Here is a 16,992-nt window from a genome sequence, read left to right as displayed (position 1 = left end):
AAATGAGGCTGAATGAACTGTTTCGCTGCCAGACCAGGCTCAGCTGATAGCCAGGTGTAGCAGTGGTAAGATTTTGGGACAGCTTTATGTAGGCCCTAACAGTTGGTGGGCATCGTTTGTCACCGCTATAGTGCAAATAATGTATTGTTTAGTGTTGTGTAGTGGCTTAGTTGGCATCCATCCCACTTGTTTTGTTTTTGCCCCACCAAGATTTACATTCTGAATTCGCCACTGGCGTCATATTGTATTTATGTTGCCCCTTTTCGTAGGCCGATTATATGGATCAGGCAACATTGTTTTTATTGATCTGTTTGTCAGTGTCAGCAGAGTAGTCTACACTGTAATTTTTGTAGTATAAAAAAATGATGAAATTAAATCTACTTTCACCCAGGCCTCTGCGAGGTTTTAAAAGCCCTCCATTACCACTAATAGTACCAAAATGACATCAATCATCATGTTTATTCATTGCATTTTATCTCATCCAGGCAGTAAAGCACAGTGAGATCAGAGGTGAACACTATTTTAAATGATTGACTGGATTTCCCATTGTTGCTAGGAGAGCGCAGAAGAAAACATCAAATCACTTGACATGTAACATAATATAATATGAAGGTTTGATGCTGCTTAACTTCACAATTACAAAGTATCTAAACTACAGGGCACATGCACAAAAGCAGTTTATTACATAAATAACTGTTTGTTGACAGTGCCTTCAGAAAGTAATCATACCACTTTAATTATTCAACCACTGTGAAATAAATAACAATTTTCAGAAATGACTGTGAAAGCAACAAAGTAACTAGGTCTTTACAACGATGGTGAAATAACATTTTTGGGCTAAATGGGGCTAAAATCTGATTTATTGAATTTTCCCTGTGTTCTATATTAAAGGGCACTTAATTTAATATACAGTGCCTTCAGAAAGCATTCCTTCTCCTTTACTTATTGCACATTTTATTGTGTTACAGCTTCATTAAAAATGTATTCAATATATGTTTTTTCTCATTTGCACACAATACTGTACCTCATAATGACAAAGTGAAAAAAATGTTTTTTGACATTTTTGTACATTTATTTAAAAAAAATGTAATACAGAAATATCTAATTTACTTAAGTATTAACTACAATATTGTTGATCCATTCTCAATTTTCTCAGCCATTAAACTCTGTAACTGCTTTAAAGTTATATTGGCCTCATGGTGAAATCCCTGAGTGGTTTCCTTCCTTTCTGGCAACTGAGTTAGGAAGGATGCCTGTATCTTTGTAGTGACTGGGTGTATTGATACACCATCCAAAGTGAAATTAATAACTTCATCCTGCTCAAAGGGATATATTCAATGTCTGCTATATAGAATAACCAGGCAACCTCATAGTTTTCATCCTAACTAACTCGCCCTCCAAATAAACCTCTGCTGTTTTCAATCAAGATCTCTGCCCAATTGCCTGTATCCGTAATGGGTCTGCGATCAAACAACCACCCCTCATTACTGTCAAACGCTCCCTAAAACACTTCAGCGAACAGGCCTTTCTAATCGACCTGGCCGGGGTATCCTGGAATGACATTGACCTCATCCCGTCAGTAGAGGATGCCTGGTTATTCTTTAAAAGTGCCTTCCTCACCATCTTAAACAAGCATGCTCCATTCAAAAAACGTAGAACCAGGAATAGATATAGTCCTTGGTTCACTCCAGACCTGTCTGCCCTTGACCAGCACAAAAACATCCTGTGGTGTTCTGCATTAGCATCAAATAAACCCTTGATATACAACTTTTCAGGGAAATAAGTAACCAATATACACAGGCAGTTAGGAAAGCTAAGGCTAACTTTTTCAAACAGAAATTTGTATCCTGTAGTAAAAACTCAAAAAAGTTCTGGGACACTGTAAAGTCCATGGAGAACAAGAGCACCTCCTCCCAGCTGTCCACTGCTCTGAGGCTAGGAAACACTGTTACCACCGATAAATCCACTACAATTGAGAATTTCAATAAGCATTTCTCTACAGCTGGCCATGCTTTCCACCTGGCTACCCCTACCCCGGTCAACTGCCCGGCACCCTCCACAGCAACCCGCCCAAGCCCCCACCATTTCTCCTTCACCCAAATCCAGATAGCTGATGTTCTAAAAGAGCTGCAAAATCTGGACCCCTTATAAATCAGCCGGGCTAAACAATCTGGACCCTCTCTTTCTAAAATTATATGCCGAAATTGTTGCAACCCCTATTACTAGCCTGTTCAACCTCTCTATTGTATCGTCTGAGATTCTGAAAGATTGGAAAGCTGCCGTGGTCATCCCCCTCTTCAAAGGGGGTGACACTCTAGACCCAAACTGCTACAGACCTATATTTATCCTACCCTGCCGTTCTAAGGTCTTCGAAAGCCAAGATAACAAACAGATTACCGACCATTTCGAATCCCACTATACCTTCTCCGCTATGCAATCTGGTTTCAGAGCTGGTCATGGGTGCACCTCAGCCACGCTCAAGGTCCTAAACAATATCATAACCGCTATCGATAAGAGACATTACTGTGCAGCCGTATTCATCGACCTGGCTAAGGCTTTCGACTCTGTCAATCACCACATTCTTATTGGCAGACTCGACAGCCTTGGTTTCTCAAACGATTGCCTCGCCTGGTTCACCAACTACTTATCTGATAGAGTTCAGTGTGTCAAATCGGAGGGCCTATTGTCCGGAAATCTGGCAGTCTCTATGGGGGTGCCACAGGGTTCAATTCTCGGGCCGACTCTCTTCTCTGTATACATCAATGATGTCGCTCTTGATGCTGGTGATTCTCTGATCCACCTCTACGCAGACGACACCATTCTGTATACTTCTGGCCCCTCTTTGGACATTGTGTTAACTAACCTCCAGACGAGCTTCAATGCCATACAACTCTCCTTCCGTGGCCTCCAACTGCTCTTAAATCCAAGTAAAACTAAATGCATGCTATTCAATCGATCACTGCCCGCACCTGCCCACCCGTCCAGCATCACTGCTCTGGATGGTTCTGACTTAGAATACGTGGACAACTACAAATAACTAGGTGTCTGGTTAGACTGTAAACTCTCCTTCCAGACTCACATTAAGCATCTCCAATCAAAAAATTAAATCTAGAATCAGCTTCCTATATCGCAACAAAGCGTCCTTCACTCATGCTGCCAAACACACCCTCGTAAAACTGACCATCCTACCGATTCTCGACTTTGGCGATGTCATCTGTAAAATAGCCTCCAGCACTCTACTCAAGAAATTGGATGCAGTCTATCACAGTGCCGTCCGTTTTGTCACCAAAGCCCCATACACTACCCACCACTGCGACCTGTATGCTCTCGTTGGTTGGCCCTCGCTTCATACTCGTCGCCAAACCCACTGACTACAGGTTATCTACAAGTCTCTGCAAAGTAAAGCCCTGCCTTATCTCAGCTCACTGGTCACAGGAGCAGCACCCACTCGTAGCACGCGCTCCAGCAGGTATATCTCACTGGTCACCCCCAAAGCCAATTCCTCCTTTGGTTGCCTTTCCTTCCAGTTCTCTGGTAGGGTGAATAGGGTTATGATGCAGAAGTCAAGGTAGGCTGTGGATGATCTTGTGAACTGGTGCGCTCGTGATGAAGGGGATGTTTTCCTGGTGATTGGGCTCCACGGTGAGGGTGAGTGGTTGGGTGATGAGTGTGATGGTTCCGGATCCTAGAGGCCGACAGTCGAGACCTTGAACCTGAAAAGGAGAGAAGAGCGGGTAGGTAGTAATATTGAGAGCAGAGACAAGGGTCTAATCCATAAAGTTACCGGCAGCGCCGGAATCCACTAACGCTGTAGACACAGGGCATGATGGACAGTCAGCCAGAGTGATGGGTACTAAAGAGTCTATCAGGAAGAGCAATAGATTGAATACTCACTTCTGATTCAGGGGATGTAACATCACGTGACCGTCCATCTACTTTTTTTGACCTTGGAATCAGAGTCCTCCCTGCTAATCAAGTGAGCAAACTTAGCTCTTTATTTTTGTGTAGAAAGCCTTTGCATTTTTTCTGAATCATATTTGTCCAATAATGAATGTAGTTTCCCTATCATTTGTGTCAAAGTGGCCATTACCAAACCCTGCAATTAAACCCAGAGTGAAATCAATTGCACTCGTCTGGTCTACTACTGTGCCGGGTTCCAAATAATTAAGTTTCTCTTCTCCTTTGGCATAAAAAAAGGCTAAGCTTTCTGCATCTTGGTTGTTTTGAGTCTGAGAAAGGGTTTATATGGAGACTGCTTGGTTAGCTGTAGTTAGTTTCCCAGTTAGCTGGTGGCATTTTCCCCAGGGTTTGCAGTGGTCTGTCTATTTGATGGTTATGAGTGCAGGGTCTATAGAAATAGACAGTGTCCCTGGCCCAACCTCATCTACATGACTACATTACTTAGTGATGCGTTGTCTTCTGTTTCTGGGCATGTGGTGTGGGTGTTTGGTTCTGAATAGGTCGAACCTGACTAATGGTACACTTTCATGTTGCTTCTCAGTACTTGTATTCCTTTTTTTGAATGTATCTAAAGTCTGTACCTCTCCATTAACTGTGTTTCTGTGTAGGAGTTATGGAGAAGCTGGACATGGGTCCAGAGGAGCTACTGAAGGAGAACCCTTGTCTGTTCTACTCATGCCTCACTGGCTACGGCTTGAGTGGAGCCAAGGCTGCTGGCCATGACATCAACTACCTCGTCATGTCAGGTAGAAACAACTTCACTGGAATAAAATTCATATTATTTCTCTTGACTTTCCATCAGTGACATAAGATGTGGCTTCAGTTGAAAATCAAATATAGGAAAAACAGACCATTCAATGGCATATTACTTACGATTGATAGCTCTATAATAATTGAATAGTCTCGATGGCAACCATCTGGGTCGTTCCACGAATAGAGTACCTTTTTGCGTCCCTTTGATATTTTCAGTAGAACTTGTGTACCAATATTGAATTTTAAAAGCCTGTTACAGTACCCTCAGAAAGTATTCACACCCCCTTACTTTTTCCACATTTTGTCATTACAGTCTGGATTTAAAATGGATTAAATTGCTTTAAAACATATGTATATATACTAATTAATTAAAAATGAAAAGTTAATGTCTTGAGTCAATAAGTATTCAACCCCTTGTCCCCTGATTCCTCAGCTCTAGGAAGAGTCTTGGTGGTTCAAAACATTTTCCATGTAAGAATGATGGAGGCCACTGTGTTATTGGGCACCTGCAGAAATGTTTTGGTACCCTTCCCCAGATCCGTGCCTCGACACAATCCTGTCTCGGCGCTCTAAGGATAATTCCTTTGACCTCATGGCTTGATTTTTGCTCTGATATACACTGGGATCTGTGGGACCTTTTATATATACAGGTGTGTGCATTTCCAAATCATGTCCAATCAACTGGATTTACCACAGGTGGACTCCAATCAAGTGGTAGAAACAGCTCAAGGAGGATCAATGGAAACATGATGCGCCTGAGCTCTATTTTGAGTCTCATAGCAAAGGGCTGAATACTTTATGCTAAAATGTCTAAAAACCTGTTTTCACTTTGCCATTCTGCGGCCTTGTATGTAGATTGATGAGGAAAATGTGTTTAGTTACTCAATTTTAGAATAAGGCTGTAATGTAACAAAATGTGGAAAATTTGAAGGGGTCGGAATACTTTCTGAATGCACTGTAAGTTCAGGAGTAAAACTGTGTCACAATATGTTGCATGGACTCACTCTGTGTGCAATAATAGTGTTTAACATGATTTTTGAATGACTACATCATCGCTGTACTCCACACGTACAATTATATGTAAGGTACCTCAGTCGAGCAGCGAGTTCCAAACACAGATTCAACCACAAAGACCAAAGAAGTTTCCCAATGCCTCGCAAAGAAGCGCATCTATTGGTAGATGGGTAAAAATAAAGCAGGCATTGAATATTCATTTGAGCATGGTGAAGTTATTAATTACACTTTGGGTGGTGTATTAATACACACACTCACGACAAAGACACAGGCATCCTTCCTAACTCAGTTGCCGGAGAGGAAGGAAATGGCTCAGGGATTTCACGATGAGGCCAATGGTGACTTTAAAACAGTTACAGAGTTTAATGGCCGTGATAGGAGAAAACTGAGGATGGATCAACAACTGTATAGTTACTCCACCATACAAACCTAAATGACGGAGGGAAAAGAAGGAAGCCTGTACAGAATAAAAAAATATTCAAAAACATTCATCCTGCACTAAAGCCACTAAAGTAATACTGCAAAAAAGTGTGGCTAAGCAATTCACTTTTGGTCCTAAATACAAAGTGTTATGTTTGGGACAAATCTAATGCAACACATTCCTGAATAATAATACATGGGACTTATATAACACTTTTCAAGGACCCAACGTGTATTTACAACTGAGTACCACTCTACATGTTTTCAAGCATAGTGGTGGCTGCATCATGTTATGCGTATGCTTGTAATTGTTCAGGACTGGGGAGTGTTTCAGGATAAAAAAAACTGAATGGAGATAAGCACTGGCAAAATCCCAGAGGAAAACCTGTTTGCCTGCTTTCCACCAGACACTGGGAGAGGAATTCACCTTTCAGCAGGACACTAACCTAAAACATGAGACCAAATCTACACTGGAGTTGCTTACCAAGAAGACAGTGAATGTTCCTGAGTGGCCTAGTTAGAGTTTTGTCTTAAATCTACTTGAACATCTATGGCAAGACCTGAAAATGGTTGTCTATCAATGATCAACAACCAATTTGACATAGTTTGGAGAAAAAATAATGATGGACAAAAGCTAATTCAAACCTATTGTTATTAATACTGTATCATATTTCAATTATCATCGGGTATATAATTGAAGGCTATAAATTCAATGACTATGGTTTATTATGTAGCTAATCACTTTCCATTAGACTAGATGTTTGTTTTAGATAATTTACAGCTTCCTTTCTATGTACTGTACCATTGTCCATACAGACATAAAGGAATTTCCTTCCAATTCTGCCTTGCTTACTACATGTATTCCCCTCCTCCTGTGTCAGGCTTGTTCTCCATGTTGGGCCGGAGCCATGAGAAGCCCTACACTCCTCTGAACCTGGTGGCAGACTTTCCGGGCGAGGTTCTGACGTGTGCCTTCGGGGTGGTCCTGGTCCTGCTGGAGAGGACCAGGTTGGGCAGAGGGCAGGTCATTGATGCCAGCATGGTGAGAATGAGATCAGCCCAGTTGAGGTCTGATCAGATCACGACCCTCAGTCCACTTCTACACCCACGGTGCTGTTCTCAGTACACCTACAGTAAATGCTTTCTAAAGACCAATAGTGAAATAATGCTCTGTAGCTCCAGGTACATCTGTACAATGCATATCACAAGATGATAGACATACTGGTTTGTACGTTGCAGCATATTGTTTTTTGCCTAAAGAATGCCGTAGGATATAATGTTTATTTAATAGAAGAAAACTCTGAACCAGGGCCCTAAACAACAACAGAAACTTCTGATTCCACGCTCCAAGACTGCTTCCATCACGTGGACTGGGATATGTTTCGTATTGCGTCAGACAACAACATTGACGAATACGCTGATTCGGTGAGCGACTCATTAGAACTTGCGTTGAAGATGTCGTTCCCATAACAACGATTAAAACATTCCCAAACCAGAAACCGTGGATTGATAGCAGCATTCGCGTGAAACTGAAAGCGTGAACCACTGCTTTTAATCAGGGCAAGGTTACCAGTAACATGACCGAATACAAACAGTGTAGCCATTCCCTCCGCAAGGCAATCAAACAAGCTAAGCGTCAGTATAGAGACAAAGTAGAATCGCAATTCAACGGCTCAGACACAAGAGGTATGTGGCAGGGTCTACAGTCAATCACGGATTACAAAAAGAAAACCAGCCCAGTCACGGACCAGGATGCCTTGCTCCCAGGCAGACTAAATAACTTTTTTGCCCGCTTTGAGGACAATACAGTGCCACTGACACGGCCCGCAACCAAAACATGTGGACTCTCCTTCACTGCAGCCGAGGTGAGTAAAACATTTAAACGTGTTAACCCTCGCAAGGCTGCAGGCCCAGACGACATCCCCAGCCGCGCCCTCAGAGCATGCGCAGACCAGCTGGCTGGTGTGTTTACAGACATATTCAATCGATCCCTATCCCAGTCTGCTGTTCCCACATGCTTCAAGAGGGCCACCATTGTTCCTGTTCCCAAGAAAGCTAAGGTAACTGAGCTAAACGACTACCACCCCGTAGCACTCACCTCCGTCATCATGAAGTGCTTTGAGAGACTAGTCAAGGACCATATCACCTCCACCCTACCTGACACCCTAGACCCACTCCAATTTGCTTACTGCCCAAATAGGTCCACAGACGATGCAATCTCAACCACACTGCACACTGCCCTAACCCATCTGGACAAGAGGAATACCTACGTGAGAATGCTGTTCATCGACTACAGCTCAGCATTTAACACCATAGACCCTGGGTCTCGACCCCGCCCTGTGCAACTGGGTACTGGACTTCCTGACGGGCCGCCCCCAGGTGGTGAGGGTAGGTAACAACATCTCCACCCCGCTGATCCTCAACACTGGGGCCCCACAAGGGTGCGTTCTGAGCCCTCTCCTGTACTCCCTGTTCACCCACGACTGCGTGGCCACGCACGCCTCCAACTCAATCATCAAGTTTGAGGACGAACTATGCCACTTTGTTTACATACTCATCTCATATGTATATACTGTACTCGATACCATCTACTGCATCTTGCCTATGCCGCTCTGTACCATCACTCATTCATATATCTTTATGTAAATATTCTTTATCCCTTTACACTTGTGTGTATAAGGTAGTAGTTTTGGAATTGTTAGCTAGATTACTCGTTGGTTATTACTGCATTGTCGGAACTAGAAGCACAAGCATTAACATCTGCTAACCATGTGTATGTGACAAATAACATTTGATTTGATTTGAAACTTCCAAACTTTTTTCTCTGCTCCTGAAACCTGAACTTCAATTGCTAGGGTGCTGGCCCACGTGGGGAGAAATATAGAAAAAATTGTGTGGCACAGCTTCAAGAAAACAGCCGCTTTTAAACTAGGGATTTCATGGCTAATTGAGGTATGTCATTCATTCTGCTCAATGATTATGCATGTATGAACTACACATTGGCTAAAAATCACCACCCTGGATAGTTCCGACCTAGAATATGTGGACATCTATAAGTACCTAGGTGTCTGGCTAGACTGTAAACTCTCCTTCCAGACTCATATCAAACATCTCCAATCTAAAATCAAATCTAGAATCGGCTTTCTATTCCGCAAAACAAAGTCTCCTTCACTCACGCTGCCAAACTTACGTAGTAAAACTGACTATCCTACCGATCCTCGACTTTGGCGATGTCATCTACAAAATAGCTTCCAATACTCTACTCAGCAAACTGGATGCAGTTTATCACAGTGCCATCCGTTTTGTTACTAAAGCACCTTATACCACCCACCACTGCGACCTGTATGCTCTAGTCGGCTGGCCCTCGCTACATATTCGTCACGAGACCCACTGGCTCCAGGTCATCTACAAGTCCATGCTAGGTAAAGCTCCGCCTTATCTCAGTTCACTGGTCACGATGGCAACACCCACCCGTAGCACGCGCTCCAGCAGGTGTATCTTACTGATCATCCTTAAAGCCAACACCTCATTTGGCCGCCTTTCCTTCCAGTTCTCTGCTGCCTGTGACTGGAACGAATTGCAAAAATCGCTGAAGTTGGAGACTTTTATCTCCCTCAGCAACTTCAAACATCTGCTATCTGAGCAGCTAACCGATCGCTGCAGCTGTACATAGTCTATCGGTAAATAGCCCACCCAATTTGACCTACCTCATCCCCATACTGTATATATTTATTTACTTTTCTGCTCTTTTGCACACCAATATCTCTACCTGTACATGACCATCTGATCATTTATCACTCCAGTGATAATCTGCAAAATTATAATTATTCGCCTACCTCCTCATGCCTTTTGCACACAATGTACATAGACTCTCTTTTTTTTCTACTGTGTTATTGACTTGTTAATTGTTTACTCCATGTGTTACTCTGTGTTGTCTGTTCACACTGCTATGCTTTATCTGGGCCAGGTCGCAGTTGCAAATGAGAACTTGTTCTCAACTAGCCTACCTGGTTAAATAAAGGTGAAATAAAAAATAAATAAAAATAAATCCAGCCCAAAGCGATATGTTTAAAAATAATTTCTTAGTTGCCAAAGAACCGGAGCACGTCTTCAAATGCCAGTCAAATCTTGTACGTAGATTAGGTGGGATGTAGGATGTGCTCAAGGTTTGGTTTTATTGACTTTTGCCGCAGCTCACTGTCATATTTTATATGTTGTTAGAGCCATAGAGGCTATGCCGCCTGAAGTCCCGTTTTTATTTTTCAATGAATATATTAACCTCCCCTCCATGATCGCTGTAAACAACATTACGTTTTGCTTAAGGCTTGTACTTTCGTTTTCCTCCAGGGATTGTGGGCACTTTTCCAAAGATAGAGATCACACTTTTAATGTTAATACCATGCTGTGAAGATATCTGCAAATGCAAAAAAAATCACGGTTTTAGTTACGGGAAGAATCATAATATTGTAGCTCCCATATTCAAGGATTTAATAACCACATCATGTTTTACCATTCCAATCTCACTGAGATTATAATTTATGTAAACTACATATGTAGGTATGCAAACCTTAGGTATGCAGTCAGCTACTTCCTATTCATGCCTGTGATGTAGATGACTGCTCTTTTGTCAGTAAGAAGTACACTTAATCTGCTGATAAATGCCTCAGTGAGGGGCCAAGACAGTCACATTGTTGGTTGGCAAGGCAATTAGCCCCAGTGATGGGCATTCTGGCTCTTTTCAGTGACCCGGCTCGTTTGGCCCAGCTCACCAAAAAGAGACGGCTCTTTTGGCTCCCAAACGGCTCTTTAAAAAATATATGTTTTGTATTTATTCAAGTCAAACAGTTTGCAATAGTTTGACTATGATTAGTGTTAAAACAATTCTAATTAAATAATTAAATTAAATCACACTCTACCTTAACCACAATGTATTTAAAAATGCATTGGTTTGTTATGGAAAAGAATGCTATTAAACATTTGAATTTAAAGTGTAACTTTTTAATGTGTATAAACAAAATGCATATAAATCTAACCATTCAAAACAAATACTATCTGAACAGCATAATTGAATATTGCACCACAACAAAGAAAACAAAAAAAAAATAGAAAATGCAGCATCCCACAAATATAAAAACATGTAAAAAAGGATGCTATTACACATGTGCATTTAAAGTATAACTTTTTGAATGTTTATAAACAAACGGAATGCAGTCCGAACAACATAATAATAGAATATAGCACCATATCAAAGAAAAATATATAACAATGTGCAAAACTGCAGCATCCCACTTAAAACATTAAACGGCCCCTCTTTTCTCTCTCTTCTTTATTGCCATGTTATAACCAGCAGCACACAGCAATGCTGACCATATTTTGCTTTCATGAGAGATTTGCATTCAGAAATGCAGGCTGCCTCACTTTCGAGGGGCTGATGCGGTTTCTTCTCTCAGTAATTATTTGTCCCGTTTTCGAGAAGACCCTCTCAGAGGGAACGGATGTGGCCACTATGCAGAGTCTCCCTGTCATGACTTTAGTAAGCAATCGGGAGACAGAGGCCTTGTTCTTCCACCAGCTCAGAGGATCTGCAGATCTTTGGAGGAGGGGCTCCTCAAAATAGGATCGGACCTCCATTATGGCATCTGCTGAGGGATTCCTTCGTGCTGCATCCCCAGTTGCTCTCTCGTCAAACAGCATCCAAACAGCAGACGTTTGTGGCACTACTGCTGGTGCTTCTGCTCCATCTGATCCCTCTTCTTCCTGTTGCCCTGGTGCCTGAGCCAGCTGACTGATGGTACTGTCCCTCCCTGCTGCTGAGGTTATTCTTTGAAGAGCCTCATCAATCACTCTGGTGTCACTGAAGGCTAACATCTTGAATCTGGGGTCAAGTGCAGCGGTTTCTGATAGCACGTGATTATATTCCATTCTGTGGAACTTTCTGTCCATTGATGAACATAGGGTGTCCAACTCTGTCACATGTTCTGTGGTTACATTTGCTTCTCTCTGGCGGCTGGCTGTGATTCGCTGCAGACCCTTACACAGGAGTATCATTTTTGAGGCTGTCACATAGCTGAAAAGAGAGAACAGTAACTTATTTGTTCAGGTTCATGTTTTGTCTACTGATACTACATTCTCATCTACTGCTCATATACATATAAAATACTGGATTAAATAAAGATGTAGTAATAACTGCTTACTGTACCTCTGTCCATTGATCTCCACAGTGACCTGCTCAAAGGGTTCCAGGACTCTGCACACCTCCTCCACCTCCCATTCCTCTTGTGTCAGAGCATCAACAGGTGCATTGACAATGGCCAGGGTAGAGATGATGGCATCCTTTGACTCAAGAAACTGCTTCAACATATAAAATGTTGAATTCCACCATGTCTTGTTTAGACCACAGCTCTGGCGTTGTGTAGACTTTTGTTTTCAGCACCTACTGTGCTCCTGTGGAAGTATTCCACAGCTGCTTTCACTTTGTCCACAGTGGGCTTCATCACCTCCAGAGCATCTCTTACTATCATGTTGATTGTGTGGGCAAGACATGGATGATGGGTCCATTTAAAAATGTCCATGACTTTGGTTATGTTAGCTGCATTGTCACTAACACAACAGACCACTTTTCCATCTACTTGCCATTTTCTGGCCACTCTCAACAGTTCCTCTGCCAAGTTCTCTGAGGTGTGTCTGTCACTGAACTCAAAGCAGTCCAGAAGACAGCTAGACATCGAAAAATCTTAAATGAAGTGACATGTAACCACATCAAGTGGTTACCCTTGATGTCCAGCAGTCAGTGGTAAGGCAAACTGCAGTAGCTTTTTGGACTCTTTCCCACACTGAAGTCTGTGTGCTCTCGTACAGTTGTGGAATAAGTGATTTTGAAAGGGTTTTCCTGCTTGGATTTAGACTATTTCTATAAGTTCTAAAACATCTGTCCTCCACGATCGGAAATGACTGGAAATCGGTGGCAATCATTTTAGCCAATGCAATATCAATTTGGGCTTGTTTTTCTGCAGACATTGGCATAAACTGGTCCATAGAAGACTGCGTTGCTGTGGGTCGTGGAGTAGGCCTACTTACTTGACTGAGTGGATACATCTCCACGTGTGGAGGTGCTGGCTCCACCACTATCACTAGCAAGCCCGCTCGTTTCTCGAAGCTCTGCTACAGCTAGCTTCATAGTTGGGTGCACAGTTCGCCAATGCCGGTGTAGGTTGTGCCATATATGAGATTTTATTTTGGCAAATTCTACACTGTGCCCTAACATTGTCTACATTATTAAAATACATCCAAATGCTACTGGGCTTCTGACTCATTTTCCAGCTGTTGTTTTCACAGCTGTCCTTCCTCTCTCTCCTCAGCTGCTAAAATCATGGCTCCCTCCAGATATACTGTCCCTGTCCATACAGCCAACTGGGTTCTCAGTACATCGTGCAGACAGGAATAAAGAACTCTCCGGGAAGAAGAAAGGCGGTGGAGTATGTTTCATGATTAACTACTCATGGTGAGATTGTGATAACGTACAGAAACTCACTTATTTTTTTCAAACAGGAAGTACCCGTGCTAAGGTCTATTCAATGCTGGTCTGACCAATTTGGAATCCATCCTTCAAGATTGTTCTGCTCACGTGGACTGGGATATGTTCTGGGTTGCCTCTGAGAATAACATTGACGTATGCACTGATACGGTGACTGAGTTCCTCAGGAAGTGTATAGGGAATGTTGTTCCTACTGGGACTATTAAAACCTACCCAAACCAAAAACGTGGATAGATGGCAGCATTTGCGCAAAACTGAAGGCGCGAACTACCACAATTAACCACAAGTGACTGGAAATATGGTCAAATACAAACAGTGCAGTTATGCCCTCCGTAATGTAATAAACAGGCAAACCGTCAGTACAGAGACAAAGTGGAGTCGCAATTCAATGGCTCAGACACGAGACATACAGTACCAGTCAAAGGTTTGGACACAACTACTCATTCCAGGGTTTTTCTTTATTTTTGCTATTTTATGCATTGTAGAATAATAGTGAAAACATCAAAACTATACAATAACACACATGGAATCATGTAGTAACCAAAAAAAGTGCTAAACAAATCAAATATATTTGAGATTCTTCAAAGTAGCCACCCTTGGCCTTGATGACAGCTTTGCACACTCTTGGCATTCTCTCAACCAGCTTCAAGAAGTAGTCACCTGGAATGCAGTTCAATTAACAGGTGTGCCTTGTTAAAAGTTCATTTGCGGAATTTCTATCCTTAATCCGTTTGAACCAATCAGTTGTGTTGTGACAAGGTAGGGTTGGTATACAGAAGATAGCCCTATTTGGTAAAAGACCAAGTCCATATTATGGTAATAACAGCTCAAATAAGCAAAGAGAAATGACAGACCATCACCACTGTAAGACATGAAGGTCAGTCAATTTCAAAACTTTGAAAGTTTCTTCAAGTGCAAAAATCATCAAGTGCTATGATGAAACTGGCTCTTATGAAGACCGCCACAGGAAAGGAAGACCCAGAGTTACCTTCGTTGCAAAGGATACTCTAGTTCATTAGAGTTGCCAGTTTGACACCCCAGCTCTACTGCATACATATATTTGTGTTCCTCATATCTTATCAGTTGCATATCACTTTTCATAGGCCTGGGATTGGATGCTATCAATCTTCCTCCCCAGATGTGCATCTGTGATTGGCCAGAGCTGATGCAGATCTTCACTTAGCAGTCTGCCACTAAGACTCAGGTAGGAGTGTGGTTGCGTGTTCGATGGGACAGACGCCTGTGTGACTCCCATTCTCTCTGTTGACGAGGTGACCTCCCACCCCACAACCAGGAGAGGGCCTACTTCCACAGGGACGCCCAGCGAGAGGTGACCCCAAGCCCCGCACCTGTCCTGTCCCGCACCCCTGCTGACCCCTGCCTGGCCCGGGACACCTTCATAGGGGAACACACACGTCCCGTTCTAGAGGAGTCTGGATTCAAACCAGCAGAGGTAAAACAGTTGCTCTTAGCTGGAATTATTGAGTGTAACGCAGCCAAAGTACAGTTGTAGTTTGTTCCAGTCATTGGCAGCAGAGAACTGGAAGGAGAGGCGGCCAAAGGAAGAATTGGTTTTGGGGGTGACCAGAGAGATATACCTGCTGGAGCGCGTGCTACAGGTGGGTGCTGCTATGGTGACATTATAAACCATGCCATTTAATATAATTGCATAGTAAATACTGACCTTGAATACATTTTTTTCTGAACATTATCAGTTTTGACATGCCAAACAGGTCATCAAGGAAACTAAATTACCATAGATATGGTGTGTTTGTACACAATCTCACTGTTTCAAGTGCAACTAGCATCATTTATCTACTGTAGCCTGATGGAATTGACTTCCGACGGGTGGTGTCACTCCTACGCATTACTGGTCTCTTACTGTATCTGACACAAGATAATGACCTGATGAACCACCTTGATAAGAATGTTCGCTTCATCCATAAAGGTAAGTCAAAGACCGTAGAGTTTGTGTGTTTGATGTACAGTTCACAATTATACTGTTTTCAAATGCCTCTAGCATAACTCATCAATGGTTAGTTAAGAATGTTCACTTCCTCCCCCCAAAGTAGTCTATCTATTGTCCCCTCAAACAAGTGACTGTATTGTAAGAATATTTCAAAGATAAATACACAACTCAGAGGACGAGAGGTCAATAGAGTACTAACGATCAATGGAAATGTTTTTTCTGTAATATCAATGGGTCAGAGACATGGGAGGATTTCAGTCTGGGACTCATATATACATGGCAAGTTTTCATTGGTCCAAATTGTTTATACACTGAACCTGAAAAAGGATACTTGTTATTTATCCATTGGCCCAGTTTTATTGCAAGGATTTCTAATTGGTCAACCACAGGCTAAGGCTGGATTATAAAGTACATCCTGTCCCTTTATTCTGTGGAGAGAATCACTCTGAAGAGAATCACTCTGAAGAGAATCACTGAGGACAGGGGAGAATGAACATCTACCTACCGCATGATTTGTACTCTTTGAGTAAACCTATTTTCCTCCCCCTGATTTGCTTTGGGGTCTGTGTTATTGAAGAGTAACATCAACTGCTAACAGTATGTAGGCCTCACTCATTGGTATGCTTAACTCTGGAACGCAATGTGACTACGTTAGTGTCCCAAGGACTCTAGGTCTGGTGAGAATGTGGCCTTTTAATCTGTCTGACTCTAAGCATCTGACTGCCTCCCCGGGTTGAGCCCCTCTGACGCCTCCTCAGCTTCCTCTGATGGGGGCGACAGGGGGACAGGAGAGGGGTGGAGGGCAGGGCTCCCATGAGAAACTCTGTGAATTGCCTCAACATCTCACATGACTGTGGCAGGACGAGCTAGTTAGTGTCAGGAGAAATACAGTATTATGATTTATTATAAAGTGAATAACCTTTTTTTCTTAATGGAGATGCAGTCGTATCAGGTGAGAGCCCATGGCTATCAGACATACTGTTCTAGAACTAGTCTTTGTTTTGTTAATAGTGGTTATGGAGTCGGGCAGCTTGGGTATGAGAAACCAAAATACTTTCAGGGCTCATATTCCCATGTCTTTCGCCTAATGGGCTGTTTTATAGAAAATGTACTATCACCTCTGAAATTATTGAGCAAAAAATACTGTGTATAAAATAAGTAATACAAATACTGAGCTATTTTGTATGCTAAAAACATTTAGATTTTTTTTAATACTAATACATTTTCTCAGAGAAAATGATTTTGATGGAAAATTCCACCCAAAAACAATCTTTAGGTATTTGTTTCACTAGTTCATTGTTGACAGAGTCCCAACATATTCACGATACAGTATGTAACTTAA

At 42.3% G+C, this 16,992-nt stretch overlaps 1 protein-coding gene and 1 pseudogene across 1 annotated transcript; both read left to right on the top strand.

The window, feature by feature from the left end:
- The first annotated feature begins 3,826 nt into the window (after positions 1 to 3,826).
- Positions 3,827 to 15,194, top strand: LOC112257272 (alpha-methylacyl-CoA racemase-like). Its single transcript, XM_024430767.1, has 4 exons — positions 3,827 to 3,833; positions 4,569 to 4,706; positions 7,029 to 7,189; positions 14,976 to 15,194. The coding sequence occupies exons 1-4, from the start codon at positions 3,827 to 3,829 to the stop codon at positions 15,192 to 15,194; spliced, it is 525 nt and encodes a 174-aa protein (XP_024286535.1).
- A 395-nt stretch (positions 15,195 to 15,589) lies between these two features.
- Positions 15,590 to 16,992, top strand: part of LOC112257271 — a 46,081-nt pseudogene continuing 44,678 nt past the window's right edge.

This window comes from Oncorhynchus tshawytscha, linkage group LG09 (genome assembly GCF_018296145.1).
Source record: "Oncorhynchus tshawytscha isolate Ot180627B linkage group LG09, Otsh_v2.0, whole genome shotgun sequence".
NCBI lineage: Eukaryota > Metazoa > Chordata > Actinopteri > Salmoniformes > Salmonidae > Oncorhynchus > Oncorhynchus tshawytscha.
This window is presented reverse-complemented; position numbering and strand designations above follow the sequence as displayed.

What these genes read in the sequence shown, in the direction of transcription:
- LOC112257272 (XM_024430767.1), top strand. An exon ending in CAACTACCTCGTCATGTCAG is followed by an intron (nt 4,707 to 7,028) that starts GTAGAAACAACT and finishes CTCCTGTGTCAG; the next exon opens with GCTTGTTCTCCATGTTGGGC. An exon ending in AGGTCATTGATGCCAGCATG is followed by an intron (nt 7,190 to 14,975) that starts GTGAGAATGAGA and finishes CCCCACAACCAG; the next exon opens with GAGAGGGCCTACTTCCACAG.